Source organism: Cebus imitator, unplaced genomic scaffold (genome assembly GCF_001604975.1).
Source record: "Cebus imitator isolate Cc_AM_T3 unplaced genomic scaffold, Cebus_imitator-1.0 Scaffold25, whole genome shotgun sequence".
NCBI classification, from domain to species: Eukaryota; Metazoa; Chordata; class Mammalia; order Primates; family Cebidae; genus Cebus; species Cebus imitator.
Window position 1 is genome coordinate 10,765,869 of NW_016107340.1, and position 12,765 is coordinate 10,778,633.

Below are 12,765 nucleotides of genomic sequence, written 5' to 3' on the forward strand. Positions count from 1 at the left end.
TTTTGAAGGGTTTTTTGTGTCTCTATCTCCTTCAGTTCTGCTCTGATCTTAGCTATTTCTTGTCTTCTGCTAGACTTTGAGTTTTTTTGATCTTGCTCCTCTAGCTCTTTCAGTTTTGACAATAGGGTGTCAATTTTTGATCTCTCCTTGCTTCTCATGTGGGCACTTATTATGAACAAATTTCTATTGCGAGAAACCCAGAAATTAGTTGAGAGGCTCCTGAATCCTCAGTGAGCATGAAACCAGCTTCATCAAGCCTGGAAAATTTGAAGAATCCTCATCATAATCCTATCCGCAGCTCAGTGCCATGTCAATGGAAAGAAAACTCCAGCTCTTAGTTTCTCCCTAGTGTGATCAGGTGGGGAGGAGAATAAGATACTAGCTTCTATTTCACTTGTCTTGTAGTGCTAACGGGACCTGGAATACTCTAGATGCCTGGATACAACTGAGAACAAAGAAGGTAGTTGGAACTAGTATGCATGTACTTGCTGGAGTCCCTACTCCCAGCTGAGTGAAAAGCAAGCAGATGAAAAACCTAGGTCTCAGCTTCTCTCCAAGGGTAAAAGGATGGAAGAGTTGGACTATGCATCTGATGTTTCAATTTTTCTGGATGCTGCCCAAAGAATTCACTTCTGTCTTACCTGTCTCAGAATACTATGAGACCCAGCATGCTCTAGATGCCTGAGGGTTGCTAGAAACAAAAATGATGGTTTGGGTTAGTGTGAATGTTTGAGAGACAACACCCACCCCCAACCCCCAGAATCTCTTCCTGAATTGATTAAGGGTTTTCTCCTGTATGAGACCAGTATGTGAAGACTGGGATAATTGGCTATTTTTTCTAATGCATGGTTAAAAAGAGTCAAGGAAAATAAAGAAGTAGGAAAATATGTTGCAAACAAAGGAACAAAATAAGTCTCCGGAAACTGACCCTAATGAAATAGATAAATGGCTTACCTAACAGAGAATCCCGTAAAAATGCTCAATGAGGTCAGAAGAACAATGCCTATGCAAAGTTAGAATTTTAACAAAAAGAAAATACAAACACAGAATGCTGTAACACTGTAATGGTTGTGGGTAAATCACTTTTCTTATATAAAAGTTAAAAGTATTATAAGTAAAAACTATAAAAATGTTTATGATATATAACTGAAAATATATACATTATGATATGAATAACAAAGTGTTTGAAGGTAAGAAATATAAGGTTAGAGTTTTTATATGTGATGAAATTTAGGTTGTTAGTTTAAAATAGACCATTATAATTATAAGATGTTTTATGTAAGCTCCATGGTAACCCCAAAGAACATATCTACAGTGCAGATACACATACCAAGAAAGGAATCAAAGAATGTCAATACAGAGAAGCCAACAAAACTGAAAGGAAGACAGGTAGAAAGGAAAAGAGGGACAAAAAACTACAAGGCAGAAAAATAATAAAATGGCAATAGTAAGTTCTTCCCTAGCAATAATTACTTCAAATATAAGAGGATTAAACTTACCAATTGAAAGACATACGGGGCTGAATATATTAAAATTTAAAAAGCCGATATTCAACTATATGCTGTCTCAAGAGACTCACATTAGATTTAAGTACACGCATAGGCTGAAGGTGAAGAGATAGAAAAAGATACTCCAGGCAAATGGTAGCCAAAAGAGAGTATGGGTAACTATATCAGACAAAATAGACTTTAAGTCAAAACTGTTATAAGAGACAAGGATATTATATAATAAAAGGATCAACTCACCAGGAAAATACAATGTCTACACACCCAACATTAGAGCACCTAAATATATAAAGCGAATGCTGAAAGAACTTAAGGAGTAAATAGACAGCAATACAATAATAAGAGTCTTTAGTATTTCACTTTCAATACTGGATAGAACATCTAGACAGAAAATCAATAAGGAAATGGCAGGCTTGAATACGCTGGAGAGTAAATGGGCCTAACAGATGCAGAACATTCCCCGCAACTGCAGTGGAATATACATCCTCTCACATGCTCGTGGAACATTCTCCAGGATAGATCACACATTAGGTTACAAAACAAATGTTTAACACATTTAAGATGATTGAAATCATACTAATTATCTTTTTCCTACCACAATGGAATAAAACTAGAAATCTATAGAAAAAGGAAAATGGAAATATTCACAAATATGTGAGAATGAAACAACAGACTCCTGAACAACAAATAGGTCAATGAAGAAATAAAGAAAATTTGACTTATCTTGAGACAAATGAAAACAAAACCACATACCAAAATCTATGGGATGTAGAAAAAGCAGTACTAAGAAGAAATTTTATAGTGATAAACACTTACATTACAAAAGAAGATATATTTTCAAATAAACAACTTTTTACACTTCAATGAATTAGAAAAAGAACAACTTAAACCCAAAGTTTCTTCCCAGAAGAAAGAAAATAATAAAAATTATAGCAAAAAGTTGTTAAAAATAGAAAAGCAATTAAAAAGCAGTAAAACTAAGAGATGAATTTTTGAAAAGATAATCAAGACAGACAAACCTTTATCTAGACTAAGAAGAAAAGAAGACTCAAAATCAGAAATGGAGGAGGAGATATTACAACTAGAACTGCAAAAATACAAAGTATCGTAAAAGACTAGTATAAACACTTTTATGCCAACAAATTAGATAACCTAGAAGAAATGGAAAAATTCCCAGAAACATACACACCATCATATTTCTTTTTGAATCATGAAGAAATGGAAAATCTCAAAAGATCTACAAACAATAAGGAGATTGTCTTAGTAATCAAACACCTCCCAATACCTCCCATCCCAGGATGAGATGGCTTCGTTGGTGAATTCTACCAAACATTTAAAGAACGTTAATGCCAGTCCTTCTAAAACTCTTCACAAATAAAAGAAAAGAAAAGAAAAGTACACTTCCAAATTCATTTCCTGAGGCTAGCATTACCCTGATACCAAAGCCAGGCCAGTATCCCTGATGTTGCAAAATCCTCAAGAAAATATAAGCCAGTCAAACTCAAAGCACATTAAAAGGCTTATACACCATGACTAAGTGGGATTTATTTCTGGGATGCAAGGATGGTTCAATATATGCAAATTGATTATTGTGATATACCACATTAACAGAATGAAGGATAAGTATTGCATGATCACCTCTATAGGTGCAGAAAAAGCATTTGATAAAATTTAACAGTATTTTGTGTGAAAACTTAGGAAACTAGGAATAGAAAAAAATTATCTCAACATAATAAAAGTAATATATGAAAAGCTCACAGTGAACATTACTCAATGGTAAAAGACAGTTTTTCCTCTAAGATCAGGAACAAAGCAAGGATGCCCACTGTCACACTTCTGTTCAGTGTAGTACTGGCCAGAGGATTTAAGCAAGAAAAAGAAAGAAAAGGCATATAAATAAAAAAGAAGTAAAATGATCTCTGTAGATAACATGATCTTATTTGTAGAAAACCCTAATTATTTCACAAAAAAACCTGTTAGAATAAAACTTTGTAAAGTTGCATGACACAAAATCAACATGCAATAAATTTCATTTATATATGAGCAACAATGAACTATCTGAAAAAGAAATTAACCATCTCATTTACAAAGCATCAAAAAGAATACTTAAGAATAAATTTAAAGAAGTAAAAAACATATAAAAACTACAAAATATCGATGACAGAAATTAAAGAAGACAAGAAGAAGTGAAAAGGCATCCTGTGTTCATAGATTGGAACCAGAGTTAATATTGTTAAAATGTCCATGCTACCCAAAGTAATTTATAGATTCAATGCAATCCCTAACAAAAACTTCAATGGCATTTTTTTACAGAAATAGAAAAAAAATCAAAAATTTCTTATGGAAATATGAAGGACCCTGAATAGCTGAAATCAATCTTGAGAAGGAAGAACAAAGATGGAGACATTACTCTTCCTGATTTCAAAATATATTACAAAGCTACGGTTACTAAACCAGTATGGTACTAGCATATAAAGACAGACATATAGACCAATGAAACAGAGAGTGTAGAAATAAACCAATGCATGGATGATCAATTAACCTTCAACATAGGTAATAAGAATACATAATAGGGAAAGGATAATCTTTTCAACAAATGGTGCTGAGATAACTGGATATCCACAGAAAAAGAATGAAATTGGACCCTTATACCATAAACATCAATTAAAAATAGATTAAAGATGTAAATTTAAGACCTGAAACTGAAAATGCCTAGAATAAAACATGGGGGAAAGCTTCATGTCATTATCTTGGCAAGATTTCTCTGACATGACACCAAAAACACGGGTAACAAAAGCAAAATAGACGTGTTGGACTATATCAGTCTGAAGAGCTTCTGCACAGCAAAGAATACAACTCAATGAAAAGGCAACCTATGGAATGGGAGAATATATTTTGTAAACTATACAACTGATAAGGGGTTAATTTTTTGTTTTTGTTTTTTTCCTTTACTAACTCCAGGGTACACGTGCAGAATGTGCAGGTTTGTTACATAGGTAAATGTGTGCCGTGGTGATTTGCTGCACAAATAAACTCATCACCTGGGTATTAAGTCCAGCATCCATTTGCTATTCTTCCTGAGGCTCTCCCTCCCCACCTGCTTGACAGGCTCCAGTATGTGGTGTTCCCCCCACCATATGTCCATGTGTTCTCATCATTCAGCTCCCACTTATAAGTGAGAACATGTGGTGTTTGTTTTTCTGTTCCTGTGTTAGTTTGCTGAGGATAACAGCTTCCAGCTCCATCCATGTCCCTGCAAAGGACATGATCTCATTCCTTTTTATGGCAGTGTAGTATTCCATGGTGTGTGTGTATCACATTTTCTTTATCCAGTCTATCACTGATGGGCATTTTGGTTGATTCCATGTCTTTGCTATTATGAATAGTGCTGCAATGAACATATGCATGCATGTATATTTATAATAGAATGATTTATATTCCTTGATATATATGGAATTTGTGTTAATTCCCCAAAGATCTAGACAGAGGCAGAAATACCATTTGACCCAGTAATGAGATTGCTGGGTCAAATGGTATTTCTGCCTCTGTCTAGATCTGTGGGGAATTATCACACTGTCTTCCACAATGGACGAATTAATTCATACTCCCACCAATAGTGTAAAAGCATTTCTTTTTCTCTGCAACCTGTCTGTTGTTTCGGGGGAGTTTTAATAATTGCCATTCTGACTGGCATGAGGTGGTATCTTATTGTGGTTTTGATTTGCATTTCTCTAATGATCAGTGATGTTGAGCTTTTTTTCCTGTTTGTTGGCCACATGAATGTCCTCTTTTGATAGGTGTCTGTTCATGTCCTTTGCCCATTTTTATTTATTTATTTATTTATTTATTTATTTATTTGAGACAGAGTCTCACTGTGTTGCTCAGGCTAGAGTGCAGTGCTGTGGTCTCAATCTCGGCTCACTGCAACCTCCTCTTCCCAGCTTAAGTGATTCTTCTGCCTCAGCCCCCCGAGTAGCTGGGACTACAGGCTTGTGCCACCATACCTGGCTAATTTTTGTATTTTTAGTACAGACAGGCTTCCACCATGTTGGCCAGGCTGGTCTTGAACTTCTGACCTCAAGTAATCTGCCCACCTCAGCCTCCTAAAATGCTGAAATTACAGGTATGAGCCACTGTGCCCAACTTGCCCACTCTTTAATGGGGTTGTTTTCTTCTTGCAAATGTGTTGAAGGTCCTCGCAGATTCTGAATATTAGACCTTTGTCCAATGGATAGATTGAAAAAAATGTTCTCCCATTCTCTAGGTTGTCTGTTCACTCTGATGATAGTTTCTTTTGCTGTGCAGAAACTCTTTAGTTTAATTAGATCCTGTTTTTTAATTTTGCTTTTGTTGCAATTGCTTCTGATGTTTTTGTCATGAAATCTTTGCCCGTGCCTATGTCCTGAATTGTATTGCCTGGATTTTCTTCCAGGGTTTTTATAGTTTTGGGGTTTACACTTAAGTCTTTAATCTTTCTTGAGTTAATTTTTGTATAAGGTCTGAGGAAGGGACCCAGTTCAGTTTTCGGCATGTGGCTAGCCAGTTCTCCCAGCACCATTTCTTAAATAGGGATTCCTTTTCGCATTGCTTGTTTTTGTCACGTTTGTCAAAGATTAGATGGTTGTAAGTGTACAGCCTTATTTCTGAGTTCTCTGTTCTGTTCCATAGGTCTATGTATCTGTTTTTATACCAGTACCATGCTATTTGGTTGTTGTAGCCTTATAGTATAAAGTCAGGTAGCGTGATGCCTTCAGCTGTGTTATTTTTTCTTAGGATTGTCTTGACTATTCAGGTTCCCATGGATTTTTAAATAGTTTATTCCAATTCTGTGAAGAATGCCAATGGTAGGTTAATGGCAATAGCATTGAATCTATAAATTACTTTGGACAGTATGGCTATCTTCATGATATTGACTCTTCCTGTCCATAAGCATGGAATGTTTTCCCATTTGTTTGTGTCCTCTCTGAATTCTCTTGAGAGGTTTGTAGTCCTCCTTGAAGAGGTCTTTCACTTAAGGGGCTACTATTTAGAAAATATAAGGAACCCCTACAACTCAAAAACAAAAAAAACCACAAATAACTAGATTTAAAAATAGGCAAAAGACTGATATTTCTCAAAAGAAGACAATAAATGGCCAACAGGTGTACAAAACAGATGCTCAACATCACTAACCATCAGGAAAATGCAAGTTGCGACTATAATTAGATATTGTCTCATACCTGTTATTAGGATGGGATGGCTGTTATTTTTAAAAGATGAGTGTTGGAGAAGATGTAGAGATATTGGAGCCTTAGTGCACAGTTGGGGGAATGTAAAGTGATGCAGCAACTATAGAAAATGTTACCGAGTTTTCTCAAAATATTAAAAATTAAACTACCATCTGATCTAGTTATCCCACTTGTGGGTATTTATCCAACAGAATTAAAGTCAGGATCTAGAGAAGCTATTTGCATTCCTGTATTCATTGCAGCATTATTCTCAATGGCCAAGATTTGGAAACAACCTCAGTGTACATAGATGATTAAAGAAAAATTGGTATATAAATATAAGGGAATGTTATTCAGCCTTTAAAAAGAAGGAGATTCTACCACATATGACAACATGGATAAACCTGGAGGACGCTTTCCCAAGTAAAATAAGCAAGTCACAAAAGAGCAAATACTGCATGATCCCACTTATCTGAGGTATCTCAAACAGACTCATAGAAGTGGTTGCCAGAGGCTAGGGGGAGGGGGAAATGAGGAGCTGCTACTCAATAGGTATAAAGTTTCAGTTATGCAAGATGAAGATGTTCTAGAGGTCATCTGTACAACATTCTGTCTACGGTTAATAATACTGTATTGTACACTTAAAAATTTAAGTGGGTAAATCTCCTGTTAAATGTTCCCACCACCATAAAAAAAAAGAAAGAAAGACAACTATAAGCTATTGAAGGATGCTCAGTGGTATGTGTGGTGATGTAGGCAGTTCTTACTTTTGCTTAGGAGTTTGTTTGCTTGTTTACCGGTATGGTAAGCATTCTGTGAGAGCATTCTTGCCTCCCATGTGGTCCTTCTTGGAAACAGGGCTGGATTTGTGCCAGTATGCAGTGGGATTCTGACTAAATGTTAATGTTTGAGAGGCATGCACAAGGCCTGGAGCTGACAGTGTCTTCCTTGTTGTCTTGCAACTCCTAACATGTATCACCACTTTGAGTTAGGGTCGGTATTCAAGTCCAATTGTTTCCAGGTAATCATTGATGTGCTGACATGTAGCACACGTTAAATAATCTAACAGAGAGTAAGTGCATTTTTATATGTTTTGGAGATTAGAATCGGATCCAAATGAGGTGTAAGGTAATGACACTGCGAGATCTGTGGTGGGGAAGCGTGGTGGGGAGAAGAGCTTCAGCAAAAAGAGGACCAACGAAGTATCAACCGCCAGTTTGCATCTGTGCCTGGGGGGCAGTCCTTCCTGTGCTCGGGGCACATGTGTATACTGTGATTGACAGGCCTTAAGGAGAAAGGCTAAGGTCATGAAACAAAGCTCTTTTCTTTTCTTTTCTTTTCTTTTCTTTTCTTTTCTTTTCTTTTCTCTCTCTCTTTCTTTCTCTCTTTCTTTTTTTATTATACTTTAAGTTCTGGGATACATGTGCAGAATGTGCAGGTTTCTTACATAGGTATACACATGGCATGGTGGTTTGCTGCACCCGTCAACCCATCATCTACATTAGGTGTTTCTCCTAATGCTATTCCTTCCCTAGCCCCCCCACCCCCTGACAGGCCCCAGTGTGTGATGTTCCCCTCCCTGTGTCCATGTGTTCTCATTGTTTAACTCCCACTTATGAGTGAGAACATGCGGTGTTTGGTTTTCTCTTCCTGTGTTAGTTTGCTGAGGATGATGGTTTCCAGCTTCATCCATCTGTCTTTCCTTTTCTTTTCCCTCCCCACACCTTTTCCACATTCCTTTCTTTCTCTGTAAAGGCTAGCTGTGATATGTACATATTGCACCTGTCACCCTGACCTCATTGTAGAACCATCTTCTGAACAACTGGCAACTGATGCTAAGTGCTATGAATGCAGCTTGTGGGAACGGAGCACACCGGTATAAAAGGTGAAACTAGACGTCCTTATCTGTAAAGTGAGGGTGGCAGGCTAAGCAACTAATATGCTTTGCTTAAGATTTTATATTTGTGAAGCATTTATATGTAAATGCTTTCACTTTTTCCTCTGATCTCTAAGGAAGTGGTATTAAGTTTAAATTTGTCACAATTTCACAGCGTGACTCTTGGTTGAAATGTCACTGACAACTTGCGGTTTGGACTTTTTTTTTTTTTTTTTTAACTCTAGTCAGAAACAACTAGAAGCCATTAAACAACTGCAAGAAGATGCTGTCAACCAGGAAGGCATCCTTAGAAAGAGGCTCCAAGAAGCCAGCCAATGGCTGGAGGATGCAGAGGAGCAGGTAGGGTGGCTCATGGCTACATTAGATTCAGGGGATGTCTCCTCAGATGTCCTGAAAACCATGAAATGAAAATGCAGGAGGAACAGCAGCAACAAACAACAACAACAACAAAAAAGCAAAGAGGAACTGCAAGTTCAGTCCCTAGCGACTAGCAGTGAGCAGAGGAAGTAAAGGGGGAGTTGTAAGAGAGGCAGTGTCAACAGCCTGCTGATGAAAGAGGCGACTCTGCAGAAAGAGGCAACTTGACATATCAGGACTTTAACTGCTGTAGAAATAGCTCAGGCATACCAACCCCATGCAAACACAGAATTGCAGAAGTTCAGGAGAGGCTTATCACTTCCCTGAGAAGAAAAACACATTTTCAGTTTTGCCTGCATCTTAAGAGTGAGCACTCAATTGTTTTCTTTCCTGGCCACACTGCTAGAATCCAGTATTAACTATCCATATCCAGGTTAAGGATCGAGATCGAGAAGCCCACTGTGCCAGTGAAAAAGCTGCGTCTTTACGGCATAAATTAGAGGAAGCAATTTGGGAACCACGGAACCTTCAAACTATAAATACTGAGTTATCGAACCCTTGCCAGGCACTTCAGCAGAAGACAAGGAAACTGAAAAGTGAGTAGCAAATATTCATTTATGCTCCAGTTTTTGTCCACCCTGAGGCGGGGCATAGGACTACAGACATTTTTCTAGATTGCAGCTAGGATATTATTCATGAATTTATGGCAATGAAATGGTTTGAGAAGGCAGTATTGTGGGGCTTTAAGAGAGGTTTGCTGAGTAGCTAGGTACATGCATGGGTTTAACCATTAACTTCCCTTTTTGCTTTATTATGAGCTGGTTTTGTCTATGGCTGTTTTTTCTTTTAAAATTAAACTTCTCAATATTTCTAAAAGTAAACAAGGAGAAAAATCAAGTATGCATGGTATATTTGAACTTTCAAGTTGTTATACAGTATACTCTGATTTTATTAGCTAATTTTTTCCTCTCATATGGTAGAAAGGCCTTGCCCCTCTATTTTCTTTGATAATTTTAGGGGACTAGGCAAAATAATTATGAATTCAATGTATATCAAAGTACTGAACATGTGTGAACATTCTTTTAAAATTTTAATGCATTCTTTACATATTTTGCATTTTAAAAATTGGAATATTTGTCATTTTTCTGTATTACCCAAAAGTGTATAAGCATTTACCAGGGATTTATGTGAGAAGACAATTGTCACATTACAGATGTCAGATTAGCTATAAAATTGTTTCCTTCTAGAAACATAGTATGGTAAAAATAAACCTTCCTTACTTTAGCCATTTATCAGACAATTGCTTTTGTTTGGCCAGTTTCTTGTTGCAGCAGAATAAATGTTCTTTTTATAGAAAGTTATTTGGTTTGAGTAATAACAACTAAATATAAGCTTAAGGTAGGCTAGAGATTAAAAATTTCAGACTTGTATTTGTTTTGGATTTATTATACGCTTTCTATTATCTGAGAAAGCTATTTAGGAATTTAAGAAACAGTCTAGTTTTAAAATAGCAATGGTTTGCCAGGCATGATGGCTCACCCCTATAATCCCAGCATTTTGAGAGGCCGAGGTGGGCAGATTGCTTGAGCTCAGGAGTTTGAGACTAGCCTGGTCAACATGGCGAAACCCCATCTCTACAAAAAGTACAAATAAATAAAAGAATAGCAATGGTTATTTAACATATTGTGGTTATAATTTTTAAACCTGTATGAATTTGCCAGTTTTTATAATTCTAAATATTTATTTTGATTCACTCTTTATGCTAGTAAGGCAGCCTTTAAATTACATAGTCTGTGTGTAATTTTTACTGCTGCTCAGAGGGCACTGGAGGGTGTTGCCTGGTGATTAGAATATACATGTCAAGACACGAATCACAAGGCATTCCAAAGTTGTTTTAAGGTGTGTCTGCTTTAGACACTGTGCTCAGGACTATTCTTTTGCTCCAGTTTTGCCTTTTGATTAAATCAATGTTATACCTAAGTTTTATAAACTGCTAGGAATTTGTTCCCCTTCCTCACTCTGATTTTCTTGCAGTATTTTCTTAGAAGAGTCAACTTTTATAACTTATCCCAAAGTGTACATTCTTAAAATTATGAACTTGCTATTGTTGTCTTCCCAGTTTATCTTAGGGCATAATAGGTCCAAATGTACTTAAAAGCAGAATTATGAAAGCTGCCCTGAGTTGATACATGTTTTTTTTTTTTCTGCCCGGATAAAGTAGAGTGGACACTTCCTTTCTGTCTTGAGTTATTCATAACCTGTCCAGATTCATGAGATCCTTTATTTGTTACTTGTATCTTTTGCCGTAAAAAGAACCCATACAAATCAGGATTTTGCCTGTATGACCATTTACTTATGGTCTTTCTAACAGTGCCCTTTAAATTCAGCCTTTGAGAGAAGAGGGAAATTTAGAGAGCACGTATTTTCAAAATGTTCCGTATAGCAGATGTTCCAGATAGACTGTGAACAAATGTCAATGAGGTAGCAGTTATCACACAAACACATCCACGCACATCCCACCATGACCACTGCCACCCCATGCTGTTTGAGTTCTGAGTCAGACGTCTGAATTCTGAGTCAGAAAACAAAACATATTTAAATCTATTTAGTTTTTCTGAAACTCTCTGGCTAGTTTAATAAATTCACAAAGTATTTCAGACAGTTGTCTTCTGATCCATCTAAGTTGCATCAGCACATTGTGTGGGGAGGCAGTTGGTTTGTCCAAATGTTCAGATCAATGTGCATAATGTTCACAGACCAGAGCTGGAAATTTATTCATGACATTTGATCGGAAATCCTGAGCTTTATCTTGAATAAATAATATTGTTCAAGTTCCAATTGCCATCAGGACTGGGCTGGTTTATGAGGCAATTCATGTGCATGATATCCTTCAAGAAATGTGCCATGAAAACTATTCAATTGCTTGAAAGGTTACTTATATATTTTCTTTCTTCTGCTTCTAAACTTTGTTTATATGTAAGTATGTTGTTAATATATGCATGACTGGATTATAATTGGTATTTTATTTAAAAAGAGCATTTTAAAAGCTTATAGGATGAATATATAACATATTAGGGTGAATCTTATGTACAGAAATCATGGACTAATTGATATAATCCAAAATTATCACCCCCTTACTATTCACCGTCTCCTGTTCCCATCTGACATGAAATCATGGAGTCAGTCTTCTAATAGACAATGAGAGAACTACCTTTAAGAACCATAAATTTTTCCTTGAAAAGAGATCCCAGGGAGCTCCTATATAGCATAATTTCTTATTTGAACACAGTATCTGCACCTTAACTTCATAGTTTAGAGAAGACTTTCACCTAGATGCGATCATTTCAAACACTCTTCTAGCTTACTATTCTTAGCATGGAGGGCACGAGGTTTGGGAGAGGTAAAAGCTTTAGGGCTTGGAGCATGGATGCAAGATGAAAGCCTTCTGTCCTAAGCAGTCAGTAAACAGGAGGGAAGTGATCCAAAGAAGGTGGGGGCACGGATCCAGGTGATTGAGATACTTAAAGATAGAAGGTTTTGGGGTGACAGCCAAGGAGAAAACCAAAGCCAAATATAGCTTGCTCAACAACTCTGATGGAGTGGGGACCCAAGTTTTCCCAGATGAAAAATGGAGATATGGAGAAGTTATCTGGGAAGTATAGGATAATGATTAAGAACATGGGATTGAGTGTTCTGCCTGCTTCCGGACGCGCAAGAAGACTTGTGCTCCGGTTCTCGGACTTCCCCAGCAGCATGGCCCCCAAACGCCAGTCTCCACTCCCGCCTCAAAAGAAGAAAC

General features: G+C 36.9%; 2 protein-coding genes across 20 annotated transcripts in view; both read left to right on the forward strand.

Moving 5' to 3' along the window:
* LOC108300146 (inositol 1,4,5-triphosphate receptor associated 2) overlaps window positions 1-11,172 on the forward strand; it is a 55,544-nt gene extending 44,372 nt beyond the window's left edge. Inside the window, exon 16 of the mRNA XM_037736523.1 lies at window positions 8,834-11,172. Within this exon, the coding sequence (XP_037592451.1) occupies window positions 8,834-9,017 (184 nt within the window). The 3' untranslated portion in view covers window positions 9,018-11,172. The remainder of the gene's footprint in view (window positions 1-8,833) is intronic.
* The window catches only part of IRAG2 (inositol 1,4,5-triphosphate receptor associated 2), a 58,714-nt gene continuing 54,657 nt past the window's right edge, over window positions 8,709-12,765 (forward strand). For 13 of the 19 annotated variants that reach the window (XM_037736515.1, XM_037736513.1, XM_037736512.1 and 10 more), the window contains exon 1: window positions 8,709-9,562. The gene's annotated coding sequence lies outside the window, so the exon portion shown is untranslated. The remainder of the gene's footprint in view (window positions 9,563-12,765) is intronic. The other 6 variants (XM_017523014.2, XM_037736517.1, XM_017523007.2 and 3 more) reach the window with 5 other exon arrangements.